The sequence below is a fragment of the Oryctolagus cuniculus genome, chromosome 7, assembly GCF_964237555.1.
Source record: "Oryctolagus cuniculus chromosome 7, mOryCun1.1, whole genome shotgun sequence".
NCBI classification, from domain to species: domain Eukaryota; kingdom Metazoa; phylum Chordata; class Mammalia; order Lagomorpha; family Leporidae; genus Oryctolagus; species Oryctolagus cuniculus.
The window spans coordinates 97,342,504-97,366,142 of record NC_091438.1 but is presented as its reverse complement, the minus strand read 5'-3'; the positions used below and the strand labels follow the sequence as shown (position 1 = coordinate 97,366,142).

General features: G+C 39.2%; 1 protein-coding gene across 2 annotated transcripts in view; it reads right to left on the bottom strand.

Moving 5' to 3' along the window:
- The window catches only part of ERICH3 (glutamate rich 3), a 130,601-nt gene extending 107,294 nt beyond the window's left edge, over positions 1-23,307 (bottom strand). The window contains exons 1-2 of one of the 2 annotated variants that reach the window (XM_051856358.2): positions 22,958-23,306; positions 393-461 (exon numbers count right to left, since the gene is read on the bottom strand). Coding sequence is in view for 1 of the 2 variants with exons in the window: in XM_008265057.4 (XP_008263279.3) it covers positions 22,958-22,980 (23 nt within the window). In the remaining variant the exon portion in view is untranslated. Of the gene's footprint in view, positions 1-392; positions 462-22,957 lie in introns of both variants that reach the window. The other variant, XM_008265057.4, reaches the window with a different exon arrangement.
- Between the last annotated feature and the right edge of the window lie 332 nt (positions 23,308-23,639).

Here is a 23,639-nt window from a genome sequence, read left to right as displayed (position 1 = left end):
TGCCCATCCAAACTCTTCCAACCTCTACCCATTACCTAGTTTCAAAGCCACTTCCACATTTTTTAGGTAATCATTTCACAGCATTCTACAACTTTGAACCAATTTCTGTCTCAGTCTATTTAGGCAGAATACCATGGCCTGAGCATCTTAAACAACAAACATTTAGTTATCAGACTTCTAGAGGTTAGAAGTCTGAGATTAAGGTCAGGCAGATGGTTTTCTTCTCACTGTACTCTCACGTGAAAGAGAACAGAGGAATGCTCACTTCATCTTCAAGTACCATCAGAATGGGGAACTGTGTTGCAACTTAAATTTGGAGGGGACACAAACACATAGTTCATAATGGAAGGTATTATTGTCCCAACTTTGTAGATGAGAAAAGCAAGCCTTACCTAAATCACTTGCCATATAACTTATTCCTGATATTGTGCCCAAGTCACAACGAATACTGCAGTCTAGGTCTGTTAAGACAAGGAATAAAGAAAGCTAAATATGATGGTGGAAAATATGAATCATGAAATACTCACAGAGGACCAATTCTCCAGTACAGAGATAGGAAAATTTTAAATGAAAATTCTCATAGATTAAATTGAAAAATACGTAACATTTATTTATAATTATCCATATCATTAGCATAAAAACAATGTGCTAAAATATTTAAATCAGATCATCTCCTACATACGTATTTCTGAAATCTGCTTTACACTATAAAATTTCGCTGGCAAACTATTTCAGATGGAATACAAAGAATCATTCTGGCACAACCAGGATAGTTTTATTTTACCCAAATTTTAACAATGCCCATTTGAATTAATGAAGTCTGTATTAGTTGCCTACTATTGCTCTAACAAAGTACTACACACTAACAATTGAAGACACATCAATTTCTTATCTTATAGTTTTGGAGGTGAAAAATCCAAAATGGGTTTCACAGGACTAAAATCAAGGTGCCAGAAAGGCTGTGCTCCTGCTGACAGAATCCTTTTCATTTCTTTTCTATCTTCTGGAGGTTGTCCACAATCTTTGGATCTCAGCCCTCTTCCATTGGTAAAGCCAGGAAAGGCTGGCCAAGTGTTTCTCAAATTGTCAACTCTATACTTCGAGTTCCTCTGCCTCCTTCATCCCTATTTAAAGACCATTGAGGGGTGGCTGTTTAGCACAGGCAGAGACTTGGGATGTCTGATTCAAGTGCTGGCTACTCCACTTCCAATCTAGCTTCCTGAAAATGTACACTAGAGACAGCTGGTCGTGGCTCAAGTACTTGGGACCCTGCCACCCATGTGAGAGATCCAGATGAGTTCTGGACTCCTGGTATTGGCCAGGTCTAGCCCTGAACTTGTGGATGGGAGGGAGATCTCTTTTTTTCTGCCTCTCTCTCTCTCTTTCTCTCTCTCTCGCTCTCAAATAAAATGAACATAAATACATAAAAATTTAGAAACCCTTGTGATTATACAGAGAGAATCTTCTTATCTTAAGGCCAGCTGATATCAACCTTAATTCAATCTGCAACTTCTATTCCCTCTTGCCACATAAGATAACATATTCATATATTCTGAGGACTCAGACATGGACACCTTATGCCCACCACAAGGTTTGCCTGTATGTCAGATAGTAGGGAGCAGAATCATTTGATTCTGAATGTAATGGTAATTGGGCTATAATATGTATTGTCCAATGATCAATCATGCTGGTGATCCCCACTTCCAAAAAAGCATTCTCAAATGGAGTAAGAACGTTCTTGATGCCCTGAGGAGACACACAGAACAAGCTAGAGCTGTCCTGCTGATGTGTCAAAGGTGAGTGCCAAGACAAAAGAACAAGAGGTGTGCTGAAGTGCATTTCAAATAATTCACAGTTTTCTTCCAAAATAAATTCCTTTAGGGGGACAGATTAGCCCACAGGGGATAATTGTTTTCAAGTCAAACACCACCTATTCAGTACTTAGCACATGTCATTAAATTCAGATAATTATATTATTGCATGAAACAGTAAGAAAGTAAAAAAAAAATTACCAATTATACCACAACACGACATTGTAAACTGCAAATGATTTTAGTGATGTTAAAATATGAAAAGGCAGGGCTGGTGCCTTTGCTCACTTGGTTAACCCTTCACCTACAGCACCGGCATCCCTTATGGGCGCCGGGTTCTCCACATCTCACTAGTCCCGGTTGCTCCTCTTCCAGTCCAGCTCTCCGCTGTGGCCTGGGAGGGCAGTGGAGGATGGCCCAAGTGCTTGGGCCCCTGCACCGGCATTGGCGACCAGGAAATAGCACCTGGCTCCTTGTTTAAGATTGGCACAGTGCCAGCCGTAGCGGCCATTTGGGGAGTGAACCAACGGAAGGAAGACCTTTCTCTCTTTCTCTCTCTCTCAGTGTCTATAACTCTACCTGTCAAATAAAAAAAATATATCAAAGAGCAATCACAATAGTGTTGATGAAATGTGTTACTTTCATGCGCCAAGGAGCTCTAGACATTTTTCAAAAGAGGAAATCCAAATGGCCAACAGACACATGAAAAAATGTTCAGAATCTCTACCCATCAGGGAAATGGAAATCAAAACCACAATGAGGTTTCACCTCACCTGGGTTAGAATGGCTCACGTACAGAAATCTACCAACAACAGATGCTGGCAAGGATGTGGGGAAAAAGGGACACTAACACACTGTTGGTGGGAATGTAAACTAGTAAAGCCAATATGGAAAACAGTTTGGAGATTCCTCAGAAACCTGAATGTAACCCTACCATATAACCCAGCCATCCCACTCCTTGGAATTTACCCAAAGGAAATTAAATTGGCAAATAATAGTTGTCTGCACCTCAAGGTTTATTGCAGCTCAATTCACAATAGCTAAGATATGGAATCAACCTAAATGCCCATCAACAGAAGACTGGATAAAGAAATTATGGGATATGCACTCTATAGAATACTATACAGCAGTAAAAAAAAAATGAAATCCGGTTATTTGCAACAAAATGGAGGAATCTGGAAAACATCATGCTGAGTGAAATAAGCCAGTCCCAAAGGGACAAATATCATATGTTCTCCCTGATCAGTGACAACTAACTGAGCACCTAAAATGAAACCTGTTGAAGTGAAATGGACACTATGAGAAACGGTGACTTGATCAGCCCTTGTCCTGACTGTTGAGGAACAACTTACTATTTTATTCCTTTGAGTATTTTTTGTTCTACTTAATACCATTGGTTGAACTCTTTAATTAACACACAATTATTCTTTTTCGTTTAAGTTTAACTGAAAAGTGGTCCCTGTTAAATATAAGTGTGGGAATAAGAGAGGGAGGAGATGCACAGTTCGGCACCTGCTCATTCAGACTTACCTTTAATGACAGAGTTAGAAACATGCCAGGGGATTCCAATTCAACCCCATCAAGGTGGCATCTACCAATGCCATCTCACTAGTCAAAGTGATCAGTTTCAGTTCATAATTGATCATAATGATAGGATTAAGTGTGATGGATCACATAAAAAAGACTAGTGTCTGCTAATAATAACTGATAGAATTAAAAAGGAGAGAACAATCCAACATGGGAAGCGGGATACACAGCAGATAATAGAATGGCAGATGTCCTAAACAGCACTCTGGCCTCAGATACAGCCCTTAAGGCATGTGGATCCGGCTAAAAAGCCCATGAGAGTATATCAGGCATGGAAAGCCAAGACACTCTGGCAAAAATAAAATGACCTAAATGAAAGATCTCTGTGAGTGAGATCCCAGTGGAAAGAACAAGCCATCAAAGAAGGAGGTACCTTTCTCTGAAGGGAGGAGAGAACTTCCACTTTGACTATGGCCTTGTCTAAATAAGATCAGAGTTGGTGAACTCAAGAGGCTTCCTTGACAGCTCATGACAAGAGCCTCGGGTGATTACTGATGTCATACATTAGAGTGTCTATTGTTAAATCAACAACAGGAGTCACTGTGCACTTACTCCCCATGTAGGATCTCTGTCCTTAATGTGTTGAACTATGTGAATTAATGGTATAACTAGTACTCAAACAGTACTTTATAATTTGTGTTTCTGTGTGGGTGTAAACCGTTGAAATCTTTACTTAGTACATACTAAGTTGACCTTCTGTATATAAAGATGATTGAAAATGAATCTTGATGAAGAATGGGATGGGAGAGGGAGTAGGAGCTGAGATGGTTGTGGGTGGGAGGGAGATTATGGGGGAAAAGGCTGCTTTAATCCAAAAGTTGTACCTTGGAAATTTATATTTATTAAATAAAAGTTAAAAAAAAAAGAAATGTGTTATTCTCTGTGCTGACTCCACATCTATGGGATCTGGGACAGAGTAAAAAGGAGGCATTTCCAAAAATGTGACAGGGTTCCTACCATTTAGAGCCTCAAAATAATGTGACAGAGGATTTAATGCATACAACAATTAGAAAACATACAAAACCATATTTAACAGTACTAAAAGTGGTGTGCTGGAGCATCCTCATACTGGCTCTAATGAGACAAGAGTTACATTCTTCAGGAATTTTGCAAGATACTGGTAGCATGAAATTGGTCATCATGGGAGTATTTACACCACAAAAATTGGCAAAGCTGACAAATCTGAGCTCTTTTTCTTTCCTAAAAAGCTACTTTACAAGCACACCACTGATTAAATTTTAAAAGTTAGTGGCAAACTGCATCACTGGGGATAAATAATATGATTCATTTTATGAATAAATATACAGAAATAGGATTTATATAATTCTAGTCTAAAAATTCATCTTTTACAAGCAATATTTGACCAAAAGGCTCATGTGCTTGTTCAACTATTTCCTATCCCTAACAATAATAATATAAGAATTCTAACAAATACACTGTTGTTTTTTTAGTCATACTTCAATCAAGAAATTCTATGCAAGATATTTCTCTACATCACCACAAATGCAAAGTTTCAACTCACCTACAGTCTGGAAAAAAAAAAAACTGATTACACCATTATATGCTCAACAGAATCAAGTGAGATTTATGTGAATGATCACAGTTTTATGATTGAAGATGAAAAGCCTAATCGAGAGGTGCTTTGCATTTCAGAGGTCACTAAATCTGCAATTTGTAGAGTTTGAAAGTGTTCAAGGAGGGCCCCATCAACCCTCTACTGCCAAGGCAGGCTTCTAATGAAAGCCAGGTAAAATGTTTCTGCAACTCACAAATGAAGTGCTTGTACTGTGAAGGCAAGTTAAACAAATCACAGATTATTGTGGCTTGATTGCCTTGATGTTAGTTCATAGATCACAAGCAATGGAGCTCTGTCTCCTGACCTAACATTTCTGTCATTGTGCCTCAAAAATTTGCAAGAATACCTGAATTCCAGTTCCATAAAAAACTCATCACCTCAAAACACACATCAAAGGTTTTGGATCTCAGCAAGATTCTCAGCAAAGAAGTTAATAAGATCTAAATTCTCCAAATATAGTATTTGAAAGTGGCACCAATAACCAGAAGAATAACAAAAAATTAAACTATGGCTCTAGAGAATCTATCACTAAAAGCTGCATGTCTATTTTTTAAAAGTGAGAAAATTTACAGAATATGGGACTGCACATGTTAACTCTTTAGAGGTACAATGATTTCCTGTAATTATTTTAGACAGATAACTATATTTACCACCTTCTGCCCAATGTAAAATCTGATAACATTTAAAAAGTATGTATCCTTGTATCCATAAGACTTGGTGCTATCAATCTTACAAGATGCCTAACCCTGGAAAATTCTATCTTAAAATGATCCCCATGAGGTAGAATGTTGTAGCTGCTTCCTGAGGTGGATGATCTAAGATTACTGGTCTAGAAATATATTTACTTGGAGCTATGATATAACATTGGATTACAGAAATTCATATTTGGAAATGACCACATAGAGTAGCCTACTCTCTCATTTCGTACTCTTGAAATAGGTTCTAAGAGTAGGCAAACTCAAAGGTCTAAAAAAGAAGATGCTTGAATGTTATGGGAATTCTCATAGAATTGTGGCCACCCCTTTCTAGTGCCTTGGCCAGAATTTCTTTCATTCATGTTAAATCACTCCCTTTAGACTCATAAAAGATTCTCTTCTGTGGCCCTCCCAGCAAGTATAGTATGGAGCCATGCAGGAAGTAAACAAAGCCAATATTTGTTGAGTGAATGATTAAATCAGTTAATAGAAACAAAGTAGATTAGTCCAACTCCTGAATACATAGCCTTTAAAAAAAAACCCACATGTGAGGATCATAACCTTTTATTTCTTTGCTTCAGGGTAAGTGGAAGCAATCTATGATGTAAGAGGGTCTAAAGCATGCTTTGTATCTTCTGGCTTTTTTTTTTTTTTTTTTAATGAAGGAGGCTCCATGGTCATACTAAGCATGTTAGTTGTGTTGTTTTGTTTTTGTCAAATATGTCCCTTTGCAGTGTGCTACACAATTGCATTAGGAAAAAAGGTTCCCAGGAAAGCAGAAGAAAATGCTTTTGCGAAAACTTGAAGAAAGACAAATATAGAAGAACAATTGACATGAGGGTCAATCATTTTCCATTCCTTTATAAGAAAACTCTCTGCCAACTAAAATTAGATGATGAGTCTCTGCTGCCTGCCACTTTATAGGGGGTGATTGAACTGATATCATACAAATGATTTTATATTACATTCTTCATTCTTTTTTATTTGCATCCAAACCTGCCAGATCGCAGCAATTATGCTAAATATTGATTTACAATTTCTCTCAGCTTATTCTAACAATGCAGCCAGATGAGAACCATAATATTATTTTATTTATAGCCTTAATATGATGGTTTGAAGTGACTAGTAAAAACAAAACTGGTATCCTACTGTGCTGACTGCCGGCAAAATAGTTTTGTAGTGTTCACAGAAGAGGCCATAGGAAAGCTGTGCATGGGGAGTCAGTAGGCCCAGAACACATCAACTTTGGCCAGTTCTATATAAGATTTTCTATATGCCTCCAAGCTCTTCTCTTCAGAAGTTTATAACCTTGAACAGAAAAAAAATGCGGCTGCTTAAAAATATGCATTAATATAAAAACATATCCAAATTAAGGGAGATAATGAGACAGTTCAGAGGAAAGGTAACCAAAGAGGGAAAGTTTTAGAAATCAAAATTCCCATAATTAGCATTTTTGAGTACTTCCTTTAATTTTTTTGTGCAAACAGTAGGCATTCTATAGAACATGCACATATATATATTCACAACAATGCTGGGAAATGCTATTATCCTTCCTCTTTACAGATGAATAAACCAAGACATAGATGGTTAGTGAACTGGCTCAGGACTAGTTACGTGTGCACGCCAGCACCTTTCTGCTACAACCACCGAAATGAACTCAGTCAAAAGCCCCACAGAGCTCATCCTGAAGAAGGAAAACAGTAAACACTGATCTATGCCTGATGCTGGGAAGCAGGGTCAGAAGAAGCAACCAGTGAGGGCACAGGATAGATACGGCTTGATGAAAGAAATTCAAGGACTGGCCTGCAAGATGGTATGGCCCACTCTCCTGGATCAGTGTTCTGAGACAGACGTAGAAGGGTTTTAGGACGAGAAACTGCATGTCCAGGTTTTCCTAAGTCTCCTAAAAACCAAAATCCTCCCACTGTGTCTTCAGAGGCAGAGTATGGTAGTGTTTGACCTATCAAGTCCAATCTACTGAGTTTGAATGCTAACTAGATTATTTAGTAGATGAGTGATGGAGATCAAGCTACTGAACTTCCCTGCACCTCTTATTTTCTTCCAAGAATAAGCATAATACTCGTGCTTCCTCAGAAAATCATTTAGAGCCTCATGAATAAGTATATACACAGCAATCAGCACTTTACTGAATACATAGTACAGGCTCAGTGAACGCTAGAAGTTATCACTGAGTTTACACCATCTCTCCCCTCACAAATAAGGAATCAAACTGAAAGAATACTAACACCAACTACTCTTTAAGACTTCCACCATGAGTAACTCTCTCTCATATTTAAATTCCCACCTGACCAAAAAATATCCTTGGAAGAAATCTATTTCTCCCTATTTGGTCCTCAAAGAGTAGACACTTCATAATTATTGTCTAAGAGCCCACATAAATCCAAGCACCATCGTCTTGAGGTTTGATATCCAAATTCCTTGCTATCTTTTCACTAGATTATAAACTCCATGAGGACATTAACATGGCCCTGTTCACTAGTACCTAGTATTCCAGGTGCACAGAACAATGCCTGGAACATATTTTTTTAATATATGAATAAATAGATATTGTATTTTTGCAGTTCCTCAAATTCTTTTCCATTTTGTTCTTTGCCGTATTGTTTCCATATTGTTCCAAATTCCTCAATATTGTTGTACTTATATATTCTGATAATCAAAACTAGCTTGAACAAAATTAGTAAGTAGGTGAAAATTGCCTTGTATGCATCCACTTTTTCTCTCCTATGGTGTCTCTCACTCCTGAATGACAGTCCTTCTGAAACATCTGGAACTGTCAGGTTCTGCCTGCTTCTGTCTTTTTCCTAAAGTTTCTGTTAAGGATTAAATATGACAATGCATCTAAATGGCTTAGTACAGTGCATGGCACCATTAGTTGCTACAGCATTGTTGGCAATGTTTTCTTTGCAAGTTCTTAAACTACATGTACATCTGTCTGTGCTGTGAAAGGAGTAAATGCACCATGCTTCAAAATCAGAGGAGTGCACCGTGCAGAATTGAGAGTAGCAGAATGACGTAAGCAGTCAGCAGTGAAGTGAAGCCTGAGCCAGTGCAAGGAAATCAAGTAAGGGCCAGGCCACGTGATGGAGAGGTGAGGGAACTGAGTATTTAGGAACAGGGATTATCACAGGCAAAGGTCCAGGAATGAGAGCCCACCAAGGTGTCTACCTGAACCCAACCCTCTTTGCAGAAACCCCTCCTGTCACGGTAGAGCTCCAGCCTCCACTGTGTTATACATGTGCACACACAGTTGCAGACTCCCACTGGAAGCTTGGAGGACTCTGACTGTGTTTCAAAGGCCAGATGATAAAACTAAGATGTGGAGGTCAGTCAACATGCCTACTGCCAGACACAAAGGTTGGTCGAAATATTTGATGTACAATCAGGGTGCTTACTAGACACCTAGCTTTGTGCTATCTTGAGGTTGTAATGCTATGTCAGGTTCAGACATCTCATCACAAGGTACAGACAATCCAACCAAGGAAACAATGGCAGTAGAGTGTCATGTGCTACAACCATAAGAACTACTGATTACCATGCCCACCTAAACATCCTACATATGCAGTTATCATTCTGTTTTATAAATGCACTATGCCTATGGCAAGGGTAAGCAAGAAGAACTGAACTCTGAAATGTGTGCTATATGACAAATCAAGCATTAAGGGGAGGAAGAAATTTGAATGGGTGATGTTGGGGGTTGAGATGCTAGCTGGACTCATTCCAAGAAGTAGGAGCAACATACACAGCCACAGATCACATGTTCCTGGCAACCAAGTAAGAGATTTTCTTTATCATTTACAATGCAATTAGTATTAAAAGGGGGATTGAGTTACATGGTATTATTAAGTTGTCAGTTAGGGCCAGTTACGTACCATATGTCAAATATACTTCACAGCTATCTGGGCTTGGAAATCTGACCAGTGTTTACCCTTGATCATGACTACAGTCCTAATAGACACAATTAGCCCACACAGACTTTTTAAAGTGCCACCTGTTAAAAAAAATAAAAAATAAAGTGCTGCCTCTTGATGATAAGAGGCTGAATACATGTGTATGTGTACACAGACACATGGGTATGTATTTATACACCTGCTTTTAACACATTATATAAATATATAAACTTTTAGGTCCTTTCTAGTCTTTGGGCTTTTCCACAGATGCTCACAGACAGCAGCTAACAGCTCTCAGGAACTCCCACTAGGTTTCTGTGGTGTAATTCATAGAGCTTGCCCAGCTGAGGTTGGCAAGTTAAAAAATATCCCTCATATATTCTTTTCGATATAAATTAATAGTACTGTGTTAAGTCCCTTGGGAAAATTTCAGCAGTGACTCCAGAGAGTGATGTGTTACGAGAAAGAGGAAGTGAAAAAAAATAGAAAGAAAATAAAAATAAGACACCAATTTGGTGGAGGACAGCACAAAGAAAATTACTGTGTATGTTGAGAAGAGACTTGTAAGTAACCACTTGAAAACCTTCTTACTCTCATTCTCCTAAAACATAACTCTTACCTGCAGGAGTAAGGTTTAAAATAGTAATGGCATCTGGTCAGAGGGTAAAGAGGTTGACTAACTTTTAAACATTCAACTACTAAAAGTAAAATACCCATGGATTTTAACCAATCTTTCTACTATTTGTCGGTGTCAAAGTAACAATGTAACTTTATGATTCTGTCTTGAATCCTCAAATCTGACGAGAGTAAGTGTGCTGGAGAAGTACAAATGCCCTGAGTTATAGTTTCTATTTTTGCTGAAATCCTCAATTGCCCAGAGCATGGTTTACTCAAAGGGGCAACCTCATGTTGAGGGTCATAAATCAGTATGTCAGTGTAACTTTTCTTTCTAAAAATTGTATGAATTTGAGAACAATTGTTATCTAAAATAAATTCATTTAATTGAACAAGAAAGTGATCTATGGGCTAGAAACAACTTCTCTTGTTTTCCTTTCCAATGAGCTTGGGACCTCTTTGATTGTTCTGAACTGTATATTTTATTTGTTTTTGGTTGAAACACTTGAATAATTAAATCAAAAAGATTTGCTCAACACATACTTTAAACAAATATCAACATAAATAGACAAGAGCTACCACTCATTGAGTCCCTATTATGTGCTCAGTACTCCTGCCAGAGATGTATTGATTAGCCACATTTCTAAAAACGATTTATTTATTTGAAAGTCAGAGAGAGAGAAAGAGAACTTCCATCTACTGGTTCACTCCCCAGACGGCTACGATACACAGGGCTGAAGCTAGGAGCTTCATCCAGGTCTCCCAGTGGGTGGCAGGGTCCCAAACACTCGGGCCATCTTCTGCTGCTTCTCCCAAGCCATTAGCAGGGAGCTGGATCAGAAGTGGAACAGCTGAGACTGGAATTAGCGTCCATATGGGATGCTGGCGTCACAGGCAGCAACTTTACCCACTATGCCACAACAACGGCCCCTTGCCTCATTTTTGGAAAAGGTAAAGTGAGGCACAGAGAAATTAACTTCCCTAAATTCACACAAGACATATCTGGGATTCAAATCTACATCTTTCTCACTCCAGAAATAATCCTTCTAGCTATAGCATAGTTTTTATGGAACATTGACTTTGGAATATCAGTCTTTTTCATTTGGAGGGAAAAAAAATTAAATACGTTTCAGATGGTTCAAACCTCCCCCCACTCACGCCCCTTCAGCCTTCTGCCTATGCTTCCCAGCACAATTTCCAAATTTCTTCTGCTCTCCCAAATGACCTGATTGGGTGCTCCCACTCCCTGTCTGAAATTTAATTCCTGTTCCCTGCTCTTGCATTTGGCCTTGAAACATCAGGCCCTCCATTACATCCAAGTCCTTCAAAAGATTTATGGGAAAATGGAAAAAATATGTTTATTTGGTGCCAAAAATTTTTTGTATCCATGCATAATTTTTTCATAATATGCATTATCCATAAACTCTGTGAGGAACTTTCATATTCCTGGGCCAGTCTTACCAAGGAACTAGAAACTCAATATCCCTCCTCATACACTGTAGCCTGAGGCCAGTCTCACTCACTCCCTAAGAGGAGTTCTGGAAGATTCCAGCCTAAGTCAAAGCTGCATGGCCACAGCTTGACTGAAGGGAAGGAAACATTTCTAGGAAAGACTTTTACAGTACTAATCTTATGTAAATCCCTATGAATTGTGGTGAAAAGTAATTTGCTGCAGTTACAGAGAGACATTCAAAACTATTTTAAGAGAAAAAATGTTCAAACTCACTTTTATAAAGTTTTTGAGATGGTCAGTAATATACCTGAAATTAATTTCTGACATAAAATTGAAGGCAAATATCACTCAGTTCAAAAGAACCCTAGTGTGTCCAGTTAGTGTTATTTCCAGTTTCCAAAAAATGAGTAAGAGAGTAAAGAAAGCTTAAAATTAAACTAGAGGTGTTGACTCCCCAATAGAGGCCAGCTTCCTCTTGACTTTATAGCATCCGTACTTGCTAAGAACATGTCAATTAAATAAACAAGTGCTGCTGCTGTCTCTTTTCACTTATTCAAAGGCATAATGGGCTACTGCAGTGATGACTGTAATTGTAACATCATCATTTAAGGGAATGCTTTTTACTATTTTAAACTGTTTTCAGCTACATTACTTTATGTATCTCCCCTCCTTCAAAACTCTTCCCCCAAATTAATCTCTCCAGGGTGCCTTCTCCAATTAATCTAACCCTACCTTTACCTCAGGACTAGGAAGTGGAAGTTCTACAGATATCTGCACCTACTCATGGACGAAAACTGCTAGGCACCAACTGGGCATATGAATACTTAGTATTCCAGGCCCTGCACTAACTGTACTGAAGTATATTGTTTAATCTTAACAACAACCTACGAAGCAGATATGTCTGCTACAAGGACACTTTTAAAATCTTGCAAGAATCAGAAAGATTACAAAATTTGAGAGGTCACGGAGCAGCCATGAGGCCAATCTGAAAATCTAAAACTGAGGGAACCGAAGTTCAGTGCCTGACAGCTCGTCACTAAAGCTCTCTATTGAGTGCTATTGATTGGCTATGAGAAGCCATTCCCAACCCCTCTCCCTTGCCTATCTCCCACAGCAGGTGGAATTTTAAAAACATCAAATACTCAGGCACTCTCCCTTATAGTGAAGCATGGCTACTGACGCAGTTATGATCGAGCAGATAGAAAGGGAACTCTGCTGGAAAGACTCTAGAAATGTTTGTGTCCATGATTAAATATCACCACCAACAAAAATTCCCCTTTCGACTTGCCTTTTTCCTTTCTGTTAGGAATGGTTTTAAAAGGAGATAATGCCTGGATATAGAGAAGTCAACTTGCTAACATAGGAAAAGACCTAGAAAAATATAGAGATAAGGGCCCAAATTCTAATATTACTAAAAAATATAATTCCTACCTATAGGCTGCTTATAAAATAAATAATAGAATTTCTTACAGTTTAAACCAAAATTAGCTTGAGTTTCTGAACACAGCTGAACACAGTCCTAAATGAAACAACCACCATGCTGCCCAAGGACAGATCTCACTGAAGGTCAATGACTACTGAAACCTGTTTTCAAAGCTCATTATTCAGATTTTTTTCAAAACTCAAATGAATTTCTGTGAAATGAATTTCTGGAACATAGTAAGTGCTTAATATGGTAGCCTAAAAACTAGCACAGAGTAGACATTCAGAAATATTAGTTAGATGAATGAATGAATTAATTAATTAATTAATGTGTATACTCTCAGGATTTACAATAAATAGCCACTAAGGTAGGAGACATCCATCAGTATTTTTTCAGTTAAGTTCAGGGCATAGTCTTGGGGATGCAATGAGGACTCGAAGATGGAGATAGAGATATGTGTCCCCTACACTAAAGAATTTGCAATTACATGGGAGGAATGAGGACAACTCTAGCACTATGACAGAAGTGCCTAAGTGGTATGGTTAGTGTAAGTAAAAACAGTATAGTCTTTGAGGGAAGTGTCTGACACAGCGACTGGGATGCCTGTATCTTATTTTGAGTGCCTGGGTTTGAAATCTGGCTCTACTTTCGATTCTAGCTCCATGTTAATGTGTAACCTGGGAGGCAGCAGGTGGTGGACAAGTAGCTGGGTCCCTTCCAGTCTCATGGGAAACCAAACTTGAGATCCTGGTTCCTAGCTTCAGCCTTGCCCAACACCAGCTGATGATTTGGAGTGTTTCTCTCTCTCTCTCTCTCTCTCTCTCTCTCTCTCTCTCTCTCTCCTTTCTTCCTTTCAAATGATTTATTTTAAATGTATAATCTTGAAGACAGCTTTTCAAATAATAAAGCTTTGTCAGACAACTTTAAAAACAGAAATAATAGGAACATGGAGTTGAAACAATTAATCAAAATTCTAATTATTTATGGATGGTAGGATGTTTAATAATTTTTACTTTTTCCTTCGTATTTTCCTGCTCAAACTAGAAAATTTTCAAAATACAGATAAGTACAAGAAGAAAAGAAAAAACCATTTGTATCCCAAGTATCCAGAGATTTGAGGATCCTTCTAAGTCTACTATTCTAATTTACAAAAGATTATTTTCATTTGCATCTAAACAACAGAAACAATATTATTGTAAATATCTTGAAGCGAGCTATGAAGAGAAGCTTCTTAATATGAGAGCTGCATAATATTCACAAATATGAAATATTACAATCTATGGCACATTGAGAATGCCACATTAACTGCTACCATAAAACACTATGATTCAATTCAATTTAAAATCCTTAGTTTTTAATGCTGTTTTATAACTACTATGTGCAATTTATATTGTCTGTTTAGTTCCCTGCTGTTTCTTCCCTTGATTCAATATTTTGCCCCAAGAATTTTCATTAATTTATAAATGTTTATGACTATTATAGAAAAATAATAACAGTCACATAAAAAATGGACCATCAGCTTAAAATGTTCAATTTTCTATCTCAACGAGTATCAGGCACTAAGAGGTGGGGAGTAATTTGATTAGTAATCAGACTTGAAAGTTCAACACTTACCTGTAAAAATCATTGACTTGGTATCTTAATTATTTCTCCTTACTGAGTCTTTACTCATATTTTCTGTGGGCTTTGACATTTATCTACATGTTAAACTTTTTGTTTCAAATTTCCATTCCTCATGCTATGAACTTAATGTTTATATCCACCCAAAATCCATGATGAAATCTTAACACCCAGTGTGAGAGTATTAGAAGGTAGGGTCTTCGGGAAGTGATTAGGTGAGGGTGAAGCCCACATGAAAGGGATAAGCACCTAAACAGAGAGACCACAGAGTGCTCCCCCATTCCTTCTGTGATGTGAGGACACAGCTAGGACAGCCATCTGTGAACCAGGCAGCAGGTCCTCACTGGATGGTGAATGAGCCAGCACCTTGGTCTTGGACTTAACAGCCTTCAGAACTATCAGAAACAAATGACTTTTGTTTATAGGTCAGCTAGGCTGTGATATTCTGTGACAATATTTCAAATGGAAAAGAAAACCACAACACTTATACAATAAATTATAAATTTATTTATTTATAGATAAATAAATAAATCATTTCTTTATTCTCAGCAACTCAATTTCTCATAAAGACCATCTTTGGCTTCTCAGGACCAAGGAATGTAGAGCATCAGCAATTACAAATAAGTTGTGTTCATATGGTAGGGCTTCAATAACAAGGTAACACAGACCTGCTGGCTTCAACAACAGAAATATATTTTCTCAGGGGTCTAGAGGCTGGAGATCAAGAAGTCAGCCATGTTGGTTTCTTCCAAGGGTCATGAGGGAAGGATATGTTCCAGTCTTCTCTCCTTGGTTGGCAGGTGCCCACCTCGACTCTGTATCTTCACATATCTTCTGTATATGCACAAGTCTATGTCCCACTCTCCTATTCTTATGAAGACTCTTGTTATACAGGATTAGGATCCACCCCCATTGACCTCATGTAACCTTAACTACTTCTTTAAATTTTTAATAAATTACTTTAATAAATTACTTCCACATACAGTCACATTCTAAGATATTGAGGATTAGAACTTTAGCATAGGAATTAGGGTGGGGGCAGGGGCAGGGAAAGCAATTCTGCTGATAACACAGAAATAAGTAAAAAGCTGATCAACTTAAGTATAGAACATGAATTCAGACATGAGAAATAAAAAAATACCTTTCCTGGGTACCTAGAAAGCCATACTTCTATATCCTGATTCTTAAGTCTTTGCATAGGCAAACAGAAAAGAATCCTTGATGACCCAGAGCATGGCCAAAGCACTTGGAAAGTACTTAGGTCCCTATCACTCATGTGGGAGACCAGAATGGAGCTCCTTAGTCTTGGCTTCAGCTTGGCCCAGACCTGTCTATTGCAGTCATTTGAGAGTGAACCAGTGGATGGAAGATCTCACTCTCACACACACACTCTCTCTCACACACACACTCTGCTTTTAAATAAATTTTAAAAATCTTTTTAAAGGGCAGGTATGTTCTGGATCTCACCACATGCAGGTAGGAAGCTAGGACAGAAGATGAGAGGATAATTACACCCTCTAAGAGAGTGTCCAAGGCCTATGGAAACCATGGTTCCATGGGCACATGAAGGAACTGCACAGATATCTGGCCACAGACCCTAAAAAAGTTAGCCTTACAAAAGAGAGAGGGAGATAAGAGTGAGCACAGAGAGTAGACCCACAAGAGAATGAGAAATTATTAAAAAATCCAGATCGAGGTATCCAGCCTTGTCAGTGTTCACTTCTAAAGCACACTTCTTCTGGCTCACTATAAAAGCAATGATTTGACAAGTCTGAAAAAACCTGTAATCCTTTACCGACGGAATCTCAGAAAAGCATGATTTTTCAAGCTACACTACTCAACTTGTTATATCTTTTTCTCTTTTCTCCAGAAAAACACTCATCCAAAAAGGCAAGCTCCCAGGTGAGTTACTTTAATCCAGGTATATTTCTGATACAACAATTTTCAACAATGATGTTGTCAATGAAGGATGTGTTTCCTTATTGGGACTCTTGCAAGAAGAGAGTGATTTAGAGCTTCTGCCTTGTGAATGAACCGAATGGCATCTGCTCAGAGGGAACGAGAGGCATAAGAAGTCCTATCTTACTTTTGGGATTTGATTTTTAGTCTGTACAATATATAAATATACTACACGGTAAAAAACAAAAACCAAAATCATAGAAAATCACTTCTTACCCGGTAAAGTATAACATACATGATTTTGCATAGAATGCGCTATTCACTGATTTTCTTTATGCTAAGGTTTAAAAATCATGGAGCTAAACCTAAGGAAGGAACTAAGCAGAAATTAAAACATAGTATCTACACATTTAATTAATTCTCTAAAAACACTGTATGAGTCTTGTATTCAATGCATTGAGGGCTAAAAATTGGTCATTTAAAAAATTAAATTATGAGCTAACTATAAATAAATTTACATTAAATAGTTTATTTTAATTGAAAGAATAAATGTACATCTTTCACTATTTTTTGGTATTAGCTAAGGTTATGCTTTGAATATGACTCAGATGAATGCACTCTACTTTTCTTTAAACAAATCATACTCAAATCATTTGATTCAGGTTTAGGGAAATGTGACAAAGACATTTGCAAACCAATATGAATGTTAATTTTGTATTATTTGTAAATTTTATCCCCACACAATTTGACAGTTTTATTTTGAATTGATTGTCATCTAGGGAGTCATCCCATTATATACTATTCTCAACTATTTGTTGGAAAGTGAGTAAGTCACAGGAGGGAAAGATCCAATAATTAAGTTTGCACGCTGCTTTTCTTGGTTATACCAAAATGACCAAAAAGTTATTTCAGTATTACCATCCAAAATGTGAAGTGTTCATTGAAAATTAGATATTACAGGAAATTTAGCTTCAAAAGTACACAAACTTTACCTTAGGTTCATATTGTTTGAAATTGATTTTAAAATTGAGAATCAAGTCAAGGCAGTCTTATTTCCCATCTCCCTGAAAAACTTCTTTGCTGTTATGAAAAATCCTAATACGTTGGGGAAGTCACCCCCTCTCCTCCCTGTAAGAGATGCTTACGCTCAGCGGAGACAGAAGGAAGTGGATGCTCCGGCAGATGGCATCCTGCTCTAAAATCCCAAGTTTACAATGTGGGATGTGCACACCCCTGGAGATGTCCAAATACTTTCTTGGGGAAACTCGAGCAAGGATAGTTTTAGGGGATCAATTTCTATTCCTCAGGTTTCCACTGTACTCTATCTACGAAGATCGATCTTCCTGGAAATGTACTTTCAGTCATGCTGCTTCCCACCTACCTCCCCTTTTATTATCATCTTTCTATTTTCACAAAAGAAAGGCACATCTCTCACCAGCTGGTGTCTTATCAGGGTGCCCTGAGTTTAGATAGAAAAACATCTGAAAAACAAAGGGGTGATTTGAAGTATTGTCTAAATGTTGAGACAACAAATGGCTGACATGACTGGGCAACAGATTTGACTGCAAGCCAAATAGTTTCCAATCTTTTGTATTCAATACAAGTGACAGAAGATCTAATAGAGTTGTCATTTGAAAAATTACCAAAAACATTTTGTTGATAATGACCTTTATGTGATTTTTTGCTTATAACTATGGAGAACTAAGTGACATTGCCATAACAAATCCCTTTGTATTCCCACCTACTTAAGGTTTTTTAAACAAAGGGATAAGGATAGCATCTATAAAAAAGAGCAGAATCTATAACAAAATGATCAGGGAGGAAGCCACAATGAGCCTGTTCAATTCAACTCATTTAACTGAACCAAAATACTTCTTAAAGTTAGTTTGTAAGTATTTAACAGGAAGGTGACTAGCAACTACTCAATTTGAATTCAAATATTTAATGACTTTTCAAGTATGAAATTCTCTCTGAAAAAGACCCACTTTTGGGGCCAGCATTGTGTCTCAGCGTATTAGGCCTCCATTTGCTATGCCAGCATCCCATGTATAAGTGCTGATCCAAGCCCCAAAAGATGGCCCAATTACATAGACTCCTGCCACCCATATGGGAAACCAGGATAGAGTTCCTGGCTCCAACCTGGCCCAGACCTGGCTGTTGCCACCATTTGGGGAATGAACCAGAAGATGGGAAATTTCTCTCCCTCTCTCCCTCTCTCTCTTCCCACTTCCCAGTCCCCACACAGGATGCTCTGCCTATCAAATAAATAAATCTTTAAAAAAAGAAGAGAGACATCTTTGTTGGTGAGAATGGAAACAGACAGACTAGTGTGCACTCGAGCCGTACAAAGTGCTTCGTTGGGGGCAAGTATTTGGCACAGAAGTTAAGATGCTGTAAATTAGGACACCTGCATCTCATATCAGAGTATTTGGGTTCAAGTCCAAGCTCCACTTCTAATTCCTGCTTCCTGCTAATGTACAGCCTGGGAGGCAACAGGCGATGATTCCAATACTTGGATCCCTGCCACCTACACGAGACTTGGAAAGACTTCTGGGCTTCTGGTTTCAGCCTGGCCCAGTCTCAGCTTCTGTGTGCATTAGGGAAGTGAACCAGCAGGTGGAGGAGCACTCTTTCTCTTTCCCTCTTTCCTTCAAATAAATAAAAATAAATAAATGATTTTTAAAAGGTGCTACCCTGTTTGGCAGCTAAGGAGGAAAAGACAATGCATGATATTGGAGAGATCACTGACACTCATATACATGGCAAGTTTGTCATGTAGTTGCTTTTATATCGACATATTTTCTAACAAATGACAATTTCATTTACAGTATAGTTTACTGTCCCTGTGGTGAGAAGGTACTAAGTTACCAGGTAGTTCTACTAGGAAGGCTTTATTCATTTTTACCCCACTTCACTGTCTTCTACAAAAACACAGCTTCACATCAAGAAGCTATAAACTAATAAGTGAACACAACCCAAAAAAATGCTGCTAAACCATTGAACAATCTTCCAAAACACTAGCTCCTGACGTGGTTTTCTTGTCATAAACAATAATATTCCTCGTTCTCCTTTTCTCAAAGGAAATTCACAGGTGAGTCTGAGCGTCTCTGCTGAGAGCCACTGCACAGGAAGCCAGCTTCACGTGGGTTCGTGATGATACTCGGACAGAGCCAGAAGAGCCGCATCATCTCCTCCTCAGGCGTGACTGACGAGTATCAAATCCCCATGCCACCTCCAGGACTAGCGCACAACCCACAAACACACATACACAAATGCGACGCGGGTGAGGTTTAGCAAACTACGGGGACTGTAAATTGAAATTTTCCACTCTAAAACAATTTCATTAGAGATGGCAGTGCCGGAAACGGTATTTTAGAGTTGATTCCCACCAAATTATGCTGCAGCTCAGATACAAAGTCTCTATTATCTTTGGCAGAAGTTTTTAAGACTATTTTTATTTACTGCAAACTCTGAACAAAGCACAGACCCTTTGCAATTGTTACATGAAGGACTTTGTGCTGTCATCAAGTAAGCAGTGGAACTCTAAGGAGGCACCAAGAGGAGGCATCGAAACATCATCTATGGATTGATAGAATTTTAGCAATTTAAAATTTCTGTTTTATTGAACGACTTTAGTTTATTACTGCTTTATTCTTAAAATGTAAGAAGTGCAAACTGCTTCAGTAATGATGGAAAAGCCTCCTCAGCTTTAATGAAATCTTTTATTTGCTACTGAAAGTTTTATTCTTTCCAAATGGTAACAACAGGCAAGAAAAATAATTACTGCTTTTATCTGAGGGTAAACAATTTCAAGAGTTTAGTTCTTGAGTGAATTTTAAGGCATTTAGATTTGTTTATATTTATGCTTATTGTTTTCATTTACGTTTGCTGAAGTAAACACAATACACACACATATATACACTATTACAAAAGTGTTCTCGAATCACATACCAAAACACCAGATAGTTACATACAGCTATACAGCATGAGCTTGGTCTAATGTGGATAAGAATTTCTTTGTGCTTAGCTTCTTGCCCATCTCACCTGTTGACCACGTAAGGGAGGCACCAGAGTGTGATGGTTAAGGGTACAGGCTATGAAGCAGCACCACCTAGGTTTCCATCCCAGCCCCGGCCCTTCCTAGCCAGACAACCTTGAGAAATTCTAGGTCTTCAGTATCCCTGTCTGTGAAAACAAGAATAGCTAGCCCCTGCCCTATGGAATGGGTAAGAAAGTTCAATGAAGTATGTCATGTAAAATATTAGAATAAATGATGACACATGAATCACCTAAACTATTTATCTCTACCATGATTGTCATATGTGAATGCATGCACCTCTAGCCTGGATGCACCATCAGGTGATACTTTATCCAACAAACAGCTGTTCAGCACTGTCCTAGGTACAGGGGTGACAAAGATGAAGAAGATATGATGTGGGGCCCGGCACTGTGGCACAGTGGGTTAACGTCCTGGCCTGAAGTGCTGGCATCCCATATGGGCACCGGTTCTAGAGTTCTAGTCTCAGCTGCTCCTCTTCCAATCCAGCTCTCTGCTGTGGCCTGGGAAAGCAGTGGAAGATGGCCCAAGTCCTTGGGCCAGCACCCACGTGGGAGACCTGGAAGAAGCTCCTGGTTCCTAGCTTCTGATCGGCGCAGCTCCAGCTGTTGCGGCCAATTTGGAGAGTGAACCAGCAGATGGAAGACCTCTCTCTCTCTCTCTGCCTCTCCTTCTCTCTGTGTGTAACTCTGACTTTCGAATAAATAATCTTTAAAAAAATAAGATATGATGTGTAACCTTTAAGAACTCACCATTTTAAAGCAAGATATTTGTTACCATTTCGATGTCTTTCTGAAGGAGGACCATGAAGCATACCCTTTCATTAAATCACAAATTTTCCTTTTTCCCCTTGTGTTTAGAACTAATAGAGCTTCAGAAAAATTTGACTTCAGTTACTGAAATCTTAATCATGCACAATTTAATAAGCAGCTACAGGTTTTTCCACATTTTAAAATAGATGATTAAATGGTCTAATCAGATTCTAACTTAGCCAAAAACTTGAAAAACATAGGAAGACAGCCATGACTGACACATTCATTTTCTTGAATGCAGACATACTGCAAACAGCAGCTGCAGAAAAATAGCATTTTTTACACCCACATGACCCCCAGAGAATGAAAACTGCACAGGAGTTCAGTATCAAAACGTTAAAGCACCTAAACTAAATTCAATTTGAGATAAAATAAGAAGCTTGTATATTCATAGCTTCATCACTTTCCAAAAAGTTCTGAAACTGACGCCCAAGACAACACCTTATATGGCTTCATTTTTTTTCAAACATTTTTGTTTATGTCGCTACACTCAGAGAATTCATTAAAAAGTAAGATATTCAAATTTGACTATAAATTCCAAACACAATGAGTAATGTGGTATTTCAGACATCACAAACTCGAAATGATCTTAAATATGTTGTCCTCTGTAATTTTCTGCTCTTGAAAATGTGCAGTAAATGCAATTAAAAAGGGAATCGGCTTCAAATTAGTTGCAAGATCAACTAGGGTATTTATCTGCTTACTGGATGTATCATAATAAAAACCCATCTAATATGCATTGCATTGTTTAATTCACATGGAAATTGGATATTTTCCTTTCCAATAAAAGAGTAGAGATCATTTCCACCTCCCCAACAATAGATAATGACTGTGTTAACTTTCTAGAAGAGATTAAATATTGCCAGGGTAAGTCTTCAGAGGAGTCCTTCCAACCTATGCCTCAACACATAGGCACCCAACCCCTTTCTCCTGCTTTCCTTTGCCATAACCTCTTCCTCAGGCACAAGACTCTCAAAAGACCTTTACTGTCCTTCTGACACTGGACAAATAACAATCCTGAAATAAGGGCCCACCCCTCAATGAAACCTCCCTCTGTGTTGACCAACTCACACCTCCTTTCTATGCAAGCTGCTACGTGAGGATTTCTCTTTCAGTGTCAAATCTCCAAACGAATGCATATTTTGGTAACCTCCACTTTTGCATTTAAACACATACGTTCCACACCACGGGATCCTCTTGATCCCAGCTAACATCCCCTGTCTAAAGTATTCGGTTTTCACATCCAGTTTTTTAATCCTTCCAGGATGAAAATTTCAAAAGCGGCGAACGTCGGTGAAAGAAGAGAAGGGGAGGGAGGAGAGACGCTGCCTGGATTAATGCCATCCTCACTACCACCCAGATCCGTATTATTTTTTCTGTCTCCCCAGCCCTCCCTCTCCTCCCGCCTCGCCTGGTCTCTCCGCTGCAGGAGGGAGGAGGAGGGGCCTCTGTCTGAAGCTGCCACCTGCCGCAGCATGGAAGAGCTCCAGTTGTCACTTACCCAGCAGGGTGAGAATGGCTCATTTTTGCAGGATCCCTTTAGGCCCCGTGGCAGGTGCGGCCGGTGGGTGCGTGGGGCCGCGAGCGCGCTTAGTGACGCGACAGTCGCACTCGCGGCTGGCTCCGCAGTGCGGTCGCCTGTACGCGGGGCACCTGGGCTGTGCCGCCGCGGCCCTGGGTACCCGGCTACCCGCAGCCTCCTGGGTCCCCACCCGCAGGCCGTATCCACCGCCCGCCGGTTGCTAAGGGAGGCGGAAGGCAAGCGCCGAGGGCCTGGCGAAGAGGAGGCGCTGCTGGAAAGGAGCCTGGGGAAGCTGGCGGTGCAGCCTGCTTGCATCCCTTTTCTCTAGGCCCCTATGTGGGTGGAGACACAGCCAGGCCCCCTGCACTGTTACTCTGGGGCGCGGGTTCCCCAGGCACCTGTAACCTGAAAACACAAACACACCCACATACGCCTGCACCCGTTCTGGCTGGTGTGCTTTCAGCTAGGCCCTGGGGGAGGAAGAAATGGGTGGCAGCTGCGATACTAGGAGGAAAGAGTAGCCACAGACCCTGGATTAGAAAATGCAAGGTGGTAAATGAGAGTTCCTTTCTCAATCCGCTGTGGGTTTTGAACTTGTTTCTGCACCGGTAAGGCATTGCAGTCGGCTCCTTTCCTCCTTAGAAAATCCCCATCCTTGCTG